The 16,338-nt window shown below is 39.5% G+C and overlaps 2 protein-coding genes across 2 annotated transcripts; one reads left to right on the plus strand and one right to left on the minus strand.

The window, feature by feature from the left end:
• Window positions 1-4,375: 4,375 nt before the first annotated feature.
• spata18 (spermatogenesis associated 18) lies at window positions 4,376-10,716 on the minus strand. The gene is made up of 12 exons (XM_044362698.1): window positions 10,283-10,716; window positions 8,972-9,077; window positions 8,726-8,841; window positions 8,441-8,559; window positions 7,888-7,983; window positions 7,666-7,800; window positions 7,314-7,545; window positions 6,997-7,155; window positions 6,722-6,897; window positions 6,286-6,409; window positions 6,080-6,154; window positions 4,376-5,774 (listed from the first exon to the last, which is right to left on the minus strand). The coding sequence occupies exons 1-12, from the start codon at window positions 10,367-10,369 to the stop codon at window positions 5,718-5,720; spliced, it is 1,482 nt and encodes a 493-aa protein (XP_044218633.1). The 5' UTR covers window positions 10,370-10,716; the 3' UTR covers window positions 4,376-5,717.
• Window positions 10,717-12,054: 1,338 nt separating this feature from the next.
• sgcb (sarcoglycan, beta (dystrophin-associated glycoprotein)) lies at window positions 12,055-16,224 on the plus strand. Its single transcript, XM_044362313.1, has 6 exons — window positions 12,055-12,109; window positions 12,920-13,129; window positions 13,254-13,439; window positions 13,558-13,749; window positions 14,587-14,718; window positions 14,894-16,224. The coding sequence occupies exons 1-6, from the start codon at window positions 12,095-12,097 to the stop codon at window positions 15,092-15,094; spliced, it is 936 nt and encodes a 311-aa protein (XP_044218248.1). The 5' UTR covers window positions 12,055-12,094; the 3' UTR covers window positions 15,095-16,224.
• Window positions 16,225-16,338: the final 114 nt, after the last annotated feature.

Consider the following 16,338-nt stretch of genomic DNA (forward strand, 5'->3'; position numbering starts at 1 on the left):
AGCCTCCACGTATCTAATAGTTGTTCTTGCACTCTGTGAGACCGATGTTATTCCGGTGCTCAGATCCACCAGATCTTTCTTTCTTTCCTTTTATCTTTCTCTTTGCCTTCCTCTGTCCTTCTAATGTTCCTTACTTCCATCCCTGTTCAGGGTGGGGGTGTTGGGACAGGTTTGATCGCCTGTTTCCGTGAGAGTATCAAATCTAGGCGATGTGTAACAAGTCCCGGCGGAGCAGTAACAATTGAAACTCACACCTGCATCAACCGCCCTGTACCCTGCCAGTGCTCCTCTGTAATGTAAATGGATGGCTGTTATTCACATTAATCACATCATCCAGATGTGTTTTTATATGGAGCATTCCAGCATCCAGACAGGACTCCCTTCTGAGGACAAGACCAGTTTTATAGAAGCAGGTTAAGTTCACCACAGCTCACCTTCCTGACAAAGCAAAACCCTGTAATTAAGGTACAGATCGACATCTCTACTTAGCTGCTAGGAGGTTTTCCATCTCAAATGTAAATAGATTCCTCTTTGCAAGCAGAGCAAACCATTCAAAACCCATTGACATCTAGTTGATCTCTGTGGTCCTCAAGAAAGAAAAAAGGTCATGACAGCCTCTGAGGCTTTAATGACGTGTGAAAAACTGTTCTGTGGAAAATCATAAGCCAAATCACATCACTCTGGGCCCTGCTTTTGTGTCACAGCTCTTTCAAGATCATGAAAGGCAGGGCACATGATTGCCAGGCCAGGTCTGGTGCTTGTAAGGGACCTGGCCTTTCATTAGGAAAATATTACAGTTTGAACAGAGCTACATGTTTCCTGCACTTCAACCGATCATTGAGACATGTTTCAATAAAGATTAAATGTACATTTAATTTTCCCCAGTGTCTGCTGATGTCAGGAAATTAATGCAGGTGTCAACCTTTGTGAGAAACTAACTATTTTGAAGAGAGCACGCAAAATTATTCAACTTCCAAATATTTTTAATCGTCCGTTGCTTATGATAGCCCAGATGTGCAACGGATGACAGAGCAGGAAAAGGAATAAGCCTGGATAAATGTCCGCATTGGGAAAAAGACAGTCCAAATTCTGAGTCGTTTTTCTTTATTTGATATGCGAGTCATCATAGAGAAAGGAAGGAAGTATTTATCCGTGGTATCTCTGGCAGAGTATTTGGTCACTTGATGTCTGATCTCACTGGAACGAAGAAGATCAGTGGTCACGCCTATTTGCTCCTCAGCATCCATCGGGCTGATGCCTGCAGCCAGCTCTCAGTATGATCTCATAGGCTCAGTAGTGCCAAGGAATCGCCTTTGGTTGAGACTGAGGAGGGTGGAGTTGGGTTGTCCATGTGGTGCACTTAACAATTATTCACCCACAACATTGCACTGATGTGTACAGCCACGGTCATGAGTGCTCTGTCTTTCTCTCTGCCTCGGTTTTGTCCCTCATGTCATAAATTGTGAGGTCCTCCTGTGCAAACCTGCATCCTGCTCCATTCCAGATGTGTTTAATGGCCTCTCTGGGCCACAAACATCACTGCCTCTTTTAGAGATACAGAGGCCTTGTTGACCTGAAGTGCCTCATTGACTCCTCTGCTGAAGGGTGACTCCATCAGATCGACACACCCCTGCTGACATTTCTGTAGATTAAAGGACAAAAACTAGTTGTTTACCAAAAAATTAGCTGTTTTTCTGTCCTCTCTTGCCCCATGTGTATTTTTGCATCCATTGCCTTGATTTGCTCCATTCCCTCTGTCTATTTTGATATTGTGTTTGATTTACACACTGTAGTCTGGTCACCCATAACCATGTCATGATGTGCTGTGATATACAGCCCCATTAATATTTCCCCTCTGGTCTGGCTGCGGGATCAGGGCGAGCACTCATCATGCTTAATCTCCAGAAACTCAACTCTCGCCAGAATGGAGCACATTAAGAACAGCCACAGGAAACATCACACGCTCCAGGAGCGTTGAGTCAGGCTTCTGCCACCAAACTGGAAACTTTAGCTAGATTTGCAGCTCTGAGTCTGTTTAGGGTGAGCTCCAAATACTACTGTCTCTCCAGTGGGGCCGTAGATTAAGATTTTACCAAAAAATGACTTAATTTGGATGTGAAAGCTTAATAATAACCACAATGATAATGATAATACATTTATATAGCGCTTTATCATGATACACAAAGTGCTTCACAGTGAAGAGGGGAAACCACTGATGTGTAGCACCCACCTGGGTGATGCACAGCAGCCATTTTGCACCAGAACACTCACCACACATCAGTTTGAGGTGGAGAGGGAGGAAATCATTGTGCCAATTACACTGGGGGATGATTAGGTGGCCAGATGGAGACAGCCAGGTTGAGAATTTTGCCAGGACACTGGTGAACCCTATACTCTTTGCAATAAGTGCCACGGGATCTGTAATGACCACAGTGAGTCAGGACCTCGGTTTAACGTCTCATCTGACAGACGGCATCTCCTACAGGACAGCGTCCTCATCACTGTACTGGGACATTGGGATTTTTTATTAGAACAAGAGGGAAGACTGCCCCTTACAGGCCCATCAACACCACTTCCAGCAGCAACTTAGTTTTTCCTAGGAGGTCTCCCATCCAAGTACTAGCCAAACCCACACCTACTCAGCTTCAGTCATTCAGTAGAAACAGGGTACATGTTGATGTGGCTGCTGACAAATGCTCTTTCTGTCTGTGCACGTCACAAATAAAAAGTAGATTTGGTGCTTCATAGGGGAGCAGGACCATTTTTGAACCTCTCTAATCTCCATCCATCCACATTCTGTGATCACACTGCCCACCATAGTTGACCACAACACCCTCCCACTCACCCCCAAAGGCTCACAGTAGGACATCTGAGTTGAGACACAGTGTGCAGGCTCCCTCCCAGGAGCCAGGACCTCTCTGAACCACTGCAGTTCAGACAAGACACTCATTGTGTGGGAATGTGATGAGGAGGCATGGCGGAAGTTTCCATGACATGGGTCTCTGCATATTCTCCATACATATTCTCCAACTGTCACAGACTTGTAATGCAAGGGTTAAGAAAGGATATTTTGTGTTTTTTGTGAGGATACATGTGAATTTGGATATCTACCTCTAGAGAACTGGCATGTAAGTTAGTGTGGGATTCATGTTTACACTGGAATGACACTGAAACCACAACTCTCTTTGTGGGTAGAACCATAAGATGATATTATGTGAGCTATATGTCATTCTTAGCATTCAGGATTTTTTGCTCTTGACACAAAATCACAGTGTAGAACAGCCTCCTCTGATTTAGGATGCTAATTGCTACGGCAACAAACCCACTATGTAATCTTTCATCAGTAGGCTATACATATTCATCTGAGCATAACCACTAGTGGATGAATATGATTTCCAAGTATTTAACAGAACAAAAGAATTTGTATGAATGGACAGATGTTAACCTGGATATCTGTAAATTCTCATCTGCAGCAGTGGTCAGTGAGTGAACCTCTTAGGACTCTCGGCCTGCTGCAGCTCAGTTTCTGCTCCACAGAGCCTGATTTTAGATATGGTTTGAAGAGCAGACAATATAATTGGTTTGGCTGGTGAAAGACTAGGCAAGGCCTAGAGAGAAAAGGGCCTAATTAGATAGCTGAGATTGCTAAAACAATTTCACGACTGGGATGTTGCTGCTGGGATTCCCTAAAGGACTCCATTCAGATGTGAATGTGAAATGTTGCACTTGCATACATGCATCCAAGCACACCCACCCACAAACACTCACACATAGGCATACACATGCTCATATGCACACGCTTTCTTTCTTGGCTGTTGTGTCCATTTTTGCTCTTCAGTTTCTCCTTTTTTGAAGAGGTCATGGCCAGATAAACATTTGTACACAGGGGTAATCAGTTCTGACTTCCAAGGATATCTAAGTCTGAACTTTGCTTGTAGAAACTTAAGAAGCTGAGAAACTGTGCTGTTTCACTCTTTGGGGTCGAGATAAATGATGGAGCAGCAGCACCATCTATTGTTGAAATTGGGTAGTAGTAAGACTGAGATGTCTGGAAATGTAAATTGGGGGAATTATTGTGCCTATTCTGGAGACAAATAACTACAGAGGAGTCCTTTGACAGCCACATATACAAGAGAGGGCAGCTTTCATGATTAAAATAGAGGTTTCCTACAACTTTGTAACTGCTTGCATTCAGTTCTCTTTCTAATTTAGATTATAACTTGGTTGATGGACATCCACTGCTTAATTTTTTGTCAGTAAAGCAGTATTTCTGAACAGTGTTTAAAAGTATTGAAAGGTGTTGCTACTTTGCTCAATGAAAATCTGAAAAAGAATCATTGACAAAAACCCTAAACAGGACAGGAATTACAGGAAATTAAAACTTTGTCATTTATTCTTTAAAAAAATCACTCATAAAAGGCACAGTAAAAGATTCTATTCATCACAAACCACAATTTCGAATCATGGTGAATCAACAAAAATGTGCGTTCAATATTTACTATATTCTGCTAATTCAAGCCATTAAAAGGCAAATTAAGTACAGTAGTATCAGATATGATCATGTAAATGGTGATATACAGTAAACAAGTTTTAAATGAGGAAACACAGTGAAAACAATACAATGTCATATTGAATGCATCCAGACGTTGCTGCAAAATAATTAGCTACTGGCCCTATTCCCATACACAATAACAAACACTACTGTTGAAAAAATCTTATCTAAAACCAATCTTTCAGCCTTAAAAAGTATAAAGAGGCTATTATGTTAGCAATAAATATTCTTAAACCTCACTTTGTCTCAGTTTGAAGAATATCAAGGAGCAGAACTTTTCCACACCTGCAGATAGACAGGTGTGTCGGAGAAGACCATAGACCGAAAATAATAGAACAAAGAACTCCCACACCCTGTCTTCTGTGGTTGCAATTAGAGGAGATTTATTGGGAACAATGTTTCGGTACACAGACCTTCATCAGGTTATTTAACCTGATAATATCTAACCTGATGAAGATCTGTGCACCGAAACATTGTTCCCAATAAATCTCCTCTAATTGCGAGCACAGAAGACAGGGTGTGGGAGTTATTTGTTCTATGAGTTTCCAGAATATAAAATAGCACCAACGAAATAAAAATAAGAATTAAAATGAACAACAACACAGCAACCGCTTAAACTAAAAATCACAATGACCAGTATCAGTCACTCCAGTACTGGAGGAGTTAAATTTAGTACAGATCATTAGCACCATATCTCCCGCAGCATGCTGACAAAGATTCTGCTACATAGACGTTGACTTTTGGTAAAAAGTAAAGAGGAGGAGTAAAGTTTGGATATGTTTTCTATAGTTGTTTCAATACCAGTCAGACTGAGACAGTGCTACTGTGCGGGTCTAGTTTTCCCCTGAAAAATGTACTTAAAGTTTCTGATGATCACTAAAATACCGTTAGCATCATCTATCAAAATCCTAGTCACAGAGTTAATAAACTATGATAACTATTTAGTTAGCTGCCAGACTATTTGCTCCATCTGTAACGTTCTGACCTTTACTTACTGTCAAGGTCCCATTAAACTACCCTCCAACAATGTAAACTCTGAAAAGCCTTTGGTTAGTAAAATACCGAAGGATTTCATTGCTTTATTTGGTGGAAGCATAGAGATTTGAAAATACCTCACATTTCATTTCACTGACATGAAGTACAGTTGTAGATTTGTGTCCTGAGTTCACAGGCAGCTGGCTGTGAGGCGTACAGGAGACAGACTTCTTTTGCTGTTAAATCGCTGGAAGCATGAATCAGAGGAGAGAGCTGTTAGACAAAGTGATGAAGTTGAGATATTTACAACTTTTTAGTACATCAAAACTAGGCAGAGATTCTGAAATACATACCCTTAAGGCCATGAGTGTGCAAGCATGTTGTTTAGTGGAAAGAGTGATAAGCATGAATTTAAAATAAAACTGAATTTCAAGAGTAGTTGAGCAATGTTAAAACGCAGCAAAAGGATGTAATTAGTTTTGTGACCAAAACCCACAAAGGGTGCCTTTGTTTTTGTGTGGTTGGTTGGATTGTCAAATTTTAAAGACTTACGAGACTGCGAGTTGGACTGAGAGAGCGAGCGCGTACAGGGCTGGAACTCCTGCTCCTGCTGCGGCTTCTACTCCACTGTAAAAACAAACACACAGCATCAGTAAACACATGAATCTCTCCCGCTACCTTCATGTACTTACATTATTCTCTACAGCTACAATTGAATTAATTATGCTATTTTCAAGTATTAGTATTAAAGTCAGTACCGGAGCACCTCTTCTTGTCACAGCCTCGCCTTTCACTATTAAAGTATTTCCTTCTACCAAGGCCGGCCACACATGGTACATCACTAGAGGAGCAGTGAACTCTGAGTCATAGCTACGGCGATACCTGTCAGGCAGAGAGGGAAGGCAGAACAGTGAGGGAAAACAGCGACCCTCTGTGAGTGCCATCTGTGTGTTTAGGGTGACCTCCACTGGTAGGAACAGTAAATAGCTTAAGTTATAAGCTGCAGTCCATAATATACTGTTTTACAATGACGATTTGGAAATGTAGCAGGTAACATAAGTTAATTCAAACGGTCTATAATTAATTAAAGTCTATCAAAAACTGACCAAATGTTTCAGCAATAGATTCCTGTGAAAGAACAAACTTTGTGCAGCCCTGATACAGGATTTCGACAGTGCTGCATATAGGACTGACTTGTTGTCGTTGTAAAGTTCTCCATCACTGGCAAAGGCCAAGTCAAGAGGTGGGTCCAGGGTCTGCATGGCAAAGGCCACCCTGCATGTCTCCCTGATCAAGGCACTGATAAGGACAAAGTCCACCTCTGGCGGGAAAGAGATCCGAGGGTTCACATTCATGGCATTGATCACATCCTGGGGAGAGCAAATACACATCAGATACACTGCCTTTTTCAGCACTAAGTGTTAAACTACAGTAACTTTCATTAATGTTGCAGAAGAATTCTTTCCTACATTGATGCTGGCCTGTACGTCATAGAGGTCCAGGTTTCTGACGATGTAGTCCACAGCTGCATCCTCCAAACTCTCTGGTCCAAAGTGGGATGGGGACAAAGTCTTTCTCACGCGCAGCTTGAACTGACGATAAGCCAGTTTTGCTGTCTTAAAGGATTCCTGAGTAATGATAGCACAAAAAAAACACAAGACCGATTGTAAAGTCAACTGCTCCATACACCAATGATGTCAACAACATGGCAGCCCAAATAATCAAACATAGCGCTCATTTGTCTCTAACAGTTCTGCTTATCTGTAAAAAATAATTACAGTCATACCACGACAGCGATGAAGATGATTTTCTGGACCATCTCTAAGTCATCAACGTAGCGTCGAAGCAAGGTCTGGGCCTCCAGACGCTCCACAGCATACAGGTCGCTGAAGCGTGATACCAGGCGTGCGTGACGGGAGGAGTTAGTGAGCTGGGCTCTGGTGGGTGACTCACTCCTAATGGGGCTGGATGAGCGGCTGAGCCTGGGCAACGGGCTCGGAGAGCGACTTCTCACCAACCTGAGAGAGAGGGAATGAAAAAACCCATAAAGCCACAGACGTAATTTGAGAAATTGTTCTGGGTGTGTATGTTAAGTATGTGTGTGTGTGTCTGTGTGTGTGTTTGGTACACGCCAGCACCTCTCCTGCAGCATGGCCTTCTCTGTGCTCAGATATGACACTTCATCTCTCAGGAGGAGAATCTGCCGCTCATAATCATCAAGAGCATCCAGCTTCCTCTTATAAATCTCCACCTGCTCATGTGCGGATCGTAAACTGAAAAAAAACCACACACCTCACATTAACACAGGACTGCATATATTGCATCTAAAAATGAATATAATGTTTGACTGTATCACCCACTCTGCTTTCATTTGTAATATTTCATCTTCGGTGGCCAGCAGAGTGGTTGCAGATTTGCTCTTTGTCTCTTCCAGCTCCTTCTGAGCTTCATCCAATCTGTCAAAACAAAAATCTGAAAATTGAATTGTATGTTTTATGTGTTTCAGAACATGTACAAAGAGAAAACTACAAGGAGAGAAAAACGTATAAAAACCCGCATATTCATCATCTTGCCCATGGAGTTGTATTTTTACCATATAATTTTTCAGTCTATCCAAACCACATCTAAACAAGGGTTGACTTAGGAAACCGGCTGCGGTCCTGATTTATGATAGTTTGCATGTTAGCATGCCAAAACAGCTGTGCTACTGTCGTCAAACCTTTATGAACATAGTTGTCATCTGATTGCCAGTGATGTAATGCACCTCTGCGTGAGAAGTATCTAACAGCAGAAGTGGTTATCACCAAAACAAAAAGGTGTATCACCATGCCATTCTAATTCAAACTGTGTGTGAACCGTTTGTGGTTTTGTGAGCCAGTATTACACATGCTGTATTATATCTGTGAGACTCACTCTGCTCTGACGGAGTCCAACTGCAGGCGAGTGGAGCACAGCTGAGTCTCCATCTTCTGCATTTCATTGTCATGGGAGGCTGAGAGCTCCCTGATCCTCCTGTCCTTTTCCACTGAATCCTGATAATAACAAATGATACAGTACAGTAACAGTAACCACAACAGCAAATGGCCACAATAGAAGAAAATGGTTTTAATGGTTTGAACATTTTAATGTAATTTTATGTCTATGAATTAGTGGTACACGATTAGTCTTGCATATGCATTGTGTATTAAATGATGTCACCTGGATGAGCTGTAAACTGGTGTCTTCAGTGACCGAGGGCCTCGCCATTGAGAAACAGGTGCCCAGCCAAGGCAGCAGGCGCATTTTGAGAGTTTCCACCCCAGCATAGTGTCCACCTGTTTCACAGGAACAGATAAATACTGAGTATGTGTTGAAAAGTTCATGAGTGATTATAATCTGGTTGGCGCTTCGTAAAAGAAAACAATGTCATATGTCAAATGTTATACTGTAAATGAAAAGTTTTACCTTCAGCAGCTGTGAGGTTAAGGATGGCAAACAGTTGACCCTGGATCTTGGCAGTTAATTCTATCAGCTCACAACATCTGTTCAGATTCTGGTCACAGGAAATCACCTGGGAGGATAATCATGACAAAAATTGGTCTGTGAACAAGACTAATTTTTGTTGTGTAACTTTTTTTCAAGTTTCTTTAGTAATACAATTAAATAAATAGACCTCCAAAACAGGAAACTGTTTGATGTATTAAAAAAGAGGGGACCTCTTTCCTCCTTTGCAACTGATGAGAGTAATTTATTGATGAATGGTTGCCTCTTTGTCAGATAGGCTAAACGTGGCATTTACATTTTAAGGCTGCCTTCATGTCAAATGATTGTGTTTTAGAGTACACTGGGAAAAGCTTTTTTTTTAATTTAAAAACCATGAGGTATTTGATTCATAAAATGATACCAGTTTTATGTATTTTTGGTCATGAGATATAATGTTGTTGTGTTAATGTTTTTGTTGTTTTAAGTTTTTTAAATCTACAGAAATAAATGTTTGTAGAAGACAGGTGAGGACAAACTATGGATGTATTATAAGAGCTCTTTTAATAGATCCGCGGGGCAAACCAAAGGAAGAGTCAAAGAGTATCCAAAGAAATCAAGAGGTATCCCTCCTGCCTACTGTCGAGCTCCATTAAAACAGCTAACTACCGTCTCGCGTCGGGCGACAAAACGACACTACGGACATCGACATGTGTAATGATATAAATTGACTGTCGTGTACATTTATAGTATAACCTGCAAAATATTAGCTCTGTATTTTTGAAGTTTACACAAAGTACTTCCACCCAGCGGACAGAGACTTCCACAGCAAGTAACAGGACGTGAACCATCTTAACAGTGAAGTAAGAGATCTTTGAAATAGTCCGACAGTAGCCATGGCGACTGGCGTCCATGGCAACCAAACTCCACCAGGAAATCCAGTATCTAGCTAACAAGTGCATTCCTTTGCTGTAATGTTTTAAATTATTTCAACCATTTCAAAACCACTGTCCTTCGATAACGTTATCCATAATTACAATAATAATAATTGGTCGAATTTCTCCTTGCTAGCAAGTGAAAAAAGTCGCCACTTCTACAGGAGTAAACATAGCAATTTATCATTTATAATAAGGGGTCATTTTGTTGAAAATATTTGATTACAATTACATTTCAAGTGTATACAAATGTACCTTGTGAACAGTAGCTAATTGAATAGCTAGCATCGTGGAACAGGGCAAGTTCCAATGAAGTGGTTTGGTCAGATTTAGGTCTTTCATTACTTATTGATGAACTTACATGATAGTCTTTGTACCAGCTCTCCAGCTTGTCCTGTAACACGCTGAAGGAAGATGTGTTCGCCAGTCTCCTTAAAGTGTCGGCCATGTCCGTCAGTAATAACTGGCTAATCCTCGGAGGTTTAAAAAGCCCCAGGACGAGAGGATAACAGCCTGGGGGTGTAGTCTGTAAAGAGTGTGCAGTAAAACTTCCTGTCCCAGCAGCTTTCTCCACCTACGACGCAGATGCCAAGCACCGCTTCAGTTGTGGCAACCAAGTGAGGAGACGAGCTGACGAATAACCGCTCAGTGTTTTAAATAACGGAGAGACTGAGAGCACGACTCAGTTCACTGTTGGCTGTGCTACCGTGAAATAAAGACGACTGTAATGTCACACTGTCAAACGACACCAAACCTTGCAGGTCATTAACACTGAAGTCTCCGCCAAAGGCATTGTTTTGTTTTTAATTGTGCACTATACAGAATACACACACACACACACACACTTGTGTTAATGTGCAGTTGCCTTTGGTTATATATTTATTTCACTTTATTATTATTATTGTTATTATTATTATTATTATTATTGCTTTTAAATCTATTTTATGTTATTACATTTTCATCATTTTTATTTTTACTTCACTGTCTACTATTTTTTTTCCTGAAAACTTTATTTATTTACAACAAAGAGGTATAATAATTGTCATACAAAAACAGTAAAGCAGTAAAAACCAACTTTGTACAAGCCAGAGGAGTCCAAAGTACATTCATTGTGAGTCCTTTTAGAGTTCAGATAAAATGTACTTCCTTAAAAATATTGAAAGTCTTTGTAGCTTTGTCACATTTTCAATTAAAGTGCCATTCTGCTTGAGTTCAACAACAAACTGACCATTTCGATTTGCGGATGTGGAATTTACCAAGAATGATCAGAAGCTGAATTATATAGTTGTTTACTGTCTATACTTGTTCTGTCTTATTATTGGTTTGTCAGTCATCTGTGAAGCACTTTGAATTGTCTTAACCTGTATGAAAAGTGCTATACAAAAGTTTGACTGATTGATTGACTGACTGATATTTAATAGCCTACTACTACCACTAATAATAATGATAACAACAATGACAACAACAACAACAACAACATAATAATAATTATTATTATTATTCTTATTATTATTATCATTGTTATTATTGAACATTATTTTTTGCTACATGAATATCTGCAAAATTTAAATCCACACACTGTCTATCTGCTTTGTCAGTTGTCACAGATTTTGCTTTACCATAGTCTGTATAGTAGAAATTTCGATTTTTATTTGTTTACACAAATGCAAAAGATACTTATTGATATACATATAAATAACAGAAAAATGTGATGGAGAGGTACAAAAAACCTCAAAGGAGTTTGATCAGAACACTCACAAAAGACTTACTTTACTAAAACAGGCTATTTATTGCCCTTCTACAGAATAAAGCAGCTGTTGTAACTTTTTAAAATCAAATACTCTTTAGACTTTACTGTTAAACAACCATTTAGAATTAGGATAAGAGTCCATGGAAAATATGAATGGACATGTTTTTCTATTTTGGGATCCTTCTGTCATTGGCTTGTTGACTTGGATTGTACCATCTTGTATTATCGTAGAAACGTCCCTTATTTGAATAAGCTCAGTTCAAATAAAAATATTTTAGATCTGTTCTCAAAGTTTGTATTAAAATCATCTTTTATTCATAATTAAGTATCGAAAAGTCAATAATCACAAATAACCCGTTTTTTATCTTCTCTGAAAAGTGGTATGCTCCGCGTCACTCTGCAAGCAGGAGAGGGAGGGTCAACATGGCGTCTGAGCAGGTCCGTTATGCCTAATCTGTGTTGTTATTATTGCATTTTCTCCGTTTGTGGTAGTGTTTGTTAAGAGGGCAATGATATAGTTATATTTCCGAGTAACCTGATATATAATACAATATATTATATAAATGTACAGGGCTTTTTTGTCGGCCCTTAATGTCAGTGTAATAAATTTGGCCTCCGCTTCGTTATTTCTCATAGGTACCGTTATATGGACATGAAAATGCCGTTATTTTAGTAGCTCTGCTTTTTGACAACGAAGTAATTTGCTAATATAAAGATCATATAAGCTGCATGATCATGAAAAAAATCGAGTTTATTGCCATTTTGCGGCTAAAATGAGTGCAGTTTATTTTTAGTTATGGCCACAGACAGGCAGGCGCGGGGCATTTAACTGAGATGCATACCAGCGCAGAGCACAACACACATTCAAAATAACAAGAAACTAAAACCTAAAGTTTGTCATGCCTCTGATTAGTAAATGAAGACTGGTGGAGACATTCTTACACAGAGAAAGACATTTTTACTAAACTGGGCGAGAAAACCACTAGTATATGACCCCTATGTGTAAAATTACACTGTGATTTTAAGGTGAATGTATTCAAGAATGGAGGTGGACATAAGATTTTAAAAGGTCAATTCCAGTCTGTGCATGTAGAGGGTCTTATAAGCCTATAAAACTAAGTAAAAAGTTATTTTGAAGTGTATATTCATTTAATCTGTTCAAAAAGAATGGATTTTAGTAATTTGTATCATGGCTTAGTGTAAAACTAGTCTTGTCGGATGTAGTAAAGAGATTGTTTTGCATTCCAGGAAAGTTCCAATGGGCCAGTGAAGAAGTCCATGAGAGAAAAGGCTATAGAAAGACGCAATATCAACAAAGAACACAACAGTAACTTTAAAGCAGGCTATGTACCCATCGAAGAGGAGCGTCTTCATAAGACAGGGCTGAGAGGACGGAAGGGAAACATGGCTGTTTGCATCATCGTCCTCCTCTTCCTCCTCGCCTTAATTAACCTTATTGTGAGTACTAAATCTACTTGTGCATCCAAAGAATACTAGCTGAGAAAGAATGATAACAATGTGTTATTCCAATAATCGTAAATCATGGTCTTTTAAAATCTGTATTTACTTTACCGTCCCGTAGATCACACTGGTAATATGGACGGTGATCCGTATCGGCCCGAATGGCTGTGACAGTATGGAGTTCCATGAGACTGGCCTGCTACGCTTCAAGCAGAAGGCGGACATGGGCATTGTTCACCCACTGCACAAGAGCACAGTAGGAGGTCGTAAGGACCAGGACTTGGTCCTTGTTGGCAACGACAACCCAGTGAGAATCTCAGAGTACATTTACAGTGGACACTGAGCATTTTAAAAACATGTAAGTGACACATTGTTTGGATAATTCACATTTTTTAAACTGTTTTATTTTATGTGTGTTGTTCCAGGTCGTGTTCCAGCAAGGCACCACTAAGCTGAGTGTAGAAAAGGACAAGACTTCAGTTGTCAGTGATGTTGGCATATCCTTCACCGACCCTCGTACACAGACCACATTCTTCAGCACTGACTTTGAAAACCATGAGTTTCATTTGCCCAAAGGAGTCAAAGTCCTCAGTGTTAAAAAGGCTTCCACAGAAAGGGTGTGTATGTTGCTTATAACTCTCTGACTACTATTACAAAAGAGCCAATCATGAATTGTATCAGTGTTTCACAACCTGGGCACATAGTAGCATATCGTCCCTTCAGAAATTGGTGGTATTGTTGTATTCAGACCACATTTGGCATATTTTGTTGTGTTATACACAACTTTCAAATGGATTAAATAGTTTTTACTATCATTCTATGCACAATAAGTCATTATCATAAAGTTAACTGACAGTTTGTAAAGTTTTTGCAAATTAAGTACAAAAACACTGAAAGTCCCCAGGAACACATTGAGCTCCATCAGTGTAAAGGGGAGGGTGTTGATACCCAGGGACAAAACGTACACAGCTTAGACAATTCTATAGTAGCCTTCAAACAAGTATCTGCAGGCCCTTTAGGGGCCCAGTCAAAGCTTAGATTGGAAATTTTAATACTGAGAGAGGTTGGCAGTTCCCCAATGCTCCCTGGCCTATCTGACAGAGCCTGAGAGGATCTGAAAGAGAGGCAGGTGTACAAAGCTGCTTAATACAGGTCCACGAAGACTCAAAGCTGTAATCACTACTAAAGGTACTTCTACAAAGTTCAAAACAAAAGCCTGAATATGGATATAGATTAAATATTTTAGTTATACATCTTTAATAAAAGTGGAAAAAATAATCTTTAAAGTTTGCTTTCACACTTTAGTTATGGGGTATGGCATTTAAATAAAGTTTAGAACACACATATACACTATGTGGAAAAGGTAATGGAGTTGTAATACTATCCAAAGCTTCCATGTACTGTACTGCTTTTTAAAGTTTTGGCAAATCTCATATTTTCTTTCTTGATTTTAGATCACCAGCAGTGCAGCATCTGACCTGAACATCAAAGGGGACGGCAAGGCCATCATTCGTGGTAATGAGGGGGTCAACATCATGGGCCGGACTGTAGAGTTCAAAATGGCTGGAGGTATCGAGCTCAGGGCTGTAAGTATGTGTGATTTGTGACACTGGGTTTAGTGTGGGACACTACATTCTCAGATGAGCAGAGGAGGGCGTGTTTTCTCAATTTGGTATAAAAACCTTCAAATTTTTGTGTTTTAGTTTAACTTGTTTTTTTTTGCATGAATGCCATGAAAAGCTAAGGACTTTCTCTTTGCAGGAGAACAGCATTGTCCTCAATGGATCGGTCATGTTCAACGCTACACGCATCCCTAACTCTGCAGGAGATGTGTATTTTGATGAGGGTCTGGAGAGGTACAAGCTCTGCATGTGTGCAGATGGAACTCTGTTCCGTGTGCAGGTGAAGTATCCCAACATGGGCTGCCAGACATCAGATAACCCATGTAGAAAAGCTCACTAGGAAACTGGACTGAAATCTGCTGGATCTCCTTACAATCTGTCACCACTGAAGTCAGATAAACCACATATTTTGATACTGTATTATTGCAAATCATATGATATTCTTCATAGCTCGCACATAATACCTCTACAGTTCATCTGACAAATTCTGTATTTCTTATTTAGTTTGCCAAATAGCAATTGTGTTACAGATCATTGCCGCTTGGCCAAAGATATTAACATACCTATAAGTGCTGAAGTTTTTTTTAATGTTCTGCAGATTTGCCAACATAATATAAAGTTCATAATACCATATCAGCATTTAACACTCCGGTATTTAATATTATACTGTGGTTTACACACTTTTGATGGTGTTTAGAAGCTACAGTATTTATTTTTTGCCTTACCGTCCAGTATTACCTATATACAAAACCTGTCAAGGGTTTGTATAAGATTTTATTTGCTGTGCATTGTTTCTGGCAGCTGTGTTTGATATTTTCCCTATTACATGTACTGACAAGTGTGAAACACTATATGATAATAATACTTGCAGGTAAAATGCACAGAATTTTGGATAAACTGTAATACATAAGATATATTTTAAGCCATCCAGTAGTGTTAAAGCAGAGTAGGTCTCTTTCTGCACATCTTGGACTGTCAATCATGCACGTGCCGATGGATTTACAAGGGATGTTATATAACATGATATATATGTAATATTTAAATTTTGTTGCAAAAGCTTTTTTACAGTGAAGTAATACAATGTTGGAAAAACAGAACGAGTGTGTTTGCACTAAGTTATGCTACAGATTAATGCAAATCTCTTTAAATGTTGATGTTCATGAATGTCAGGAAAGTTTAAATCAACAGCAACTTGGGTCTAAGCCTTCACTGAGTGGTTTGAATTTTGTGCAATATAATATTAAAGATTTGACAAGTTTGGATTATCTTGTCTGTTAACCATACTGATGTTGAGAAATGTCATGAAGTAGCTGTTCTCAGAGCATTTGAGGCTTGATGCCTGATGTGAGAGAACAGTGTTTTTGATCAACTAAATGGAAAACAGAAAAAATGGCTACCGGCTTTATTTGAAAATGTGTCCAACATTTCATTGCTATGTTTGTTTCAATAAAGAAACATGTTTAAACACTGCTGCTATGTGAAACCTATTGTGATTTGTTTTCAGTTTGTTTACATGGTCATTTAAAACCATAAAAGAAGACTGTGTCTCATTATGATGTTTTATTATCTAATAAAATGTGCAGC

This window comes from Thunnus albacares, chromosome 9 (assembly GCF_914725855.1).
Source record: "Thunnus albacares chromosome 9, fThuAlb1.1, whole genome shotgun sequence".
NCBI lineage: Eukaryota > Metazoa > Chordata > Actinopteri > Scombriformes > Scombridae > Thunnus > Thunnus albacares.

Excerpts from the sequence above, each read along its gene's own strand:
- spata18 (XM_044362698.1), bottom strand. The coding sequence starts at position 10,369 with ATGGCCGACACTTTAAGGAGACTGGCGAACACATCTTCCTTCAGCGTG. Across the intron at positions 8,560-8,725 it reads CCAGTTTACAGCTCATCCAG|GATTCAGTGGAAAAGGACAG; the intron begins GTGACATCATTT and ends TGTTATTATCAG. Across the intron at positions 7,156-7,313 it reads TCATCTTCATCGCTGTCGTG|GAATCCTTTAAGACAGCAAA; the intron begins GTATGACTGTAA and ends ATCATTACTCAG.
- sgcb (XM_044362313.1), top strand. Across the intron at positions 13,440-13,557 it reads TTGTTGGCAACGACAACCCA|GTCGTGTTCCAGCAAGGCAC; the intron begins GTGAGAATCTCA and ends GTGTTGTTCCAG. Across the intron at positions 14,719-14,893 it reads GAGGTATCGAGCTCAGGGCT|GAGAACAGCATTGTCCTCAA; the intron begins GTAAGTATGTGT and ends TTCTCTTTGCAG.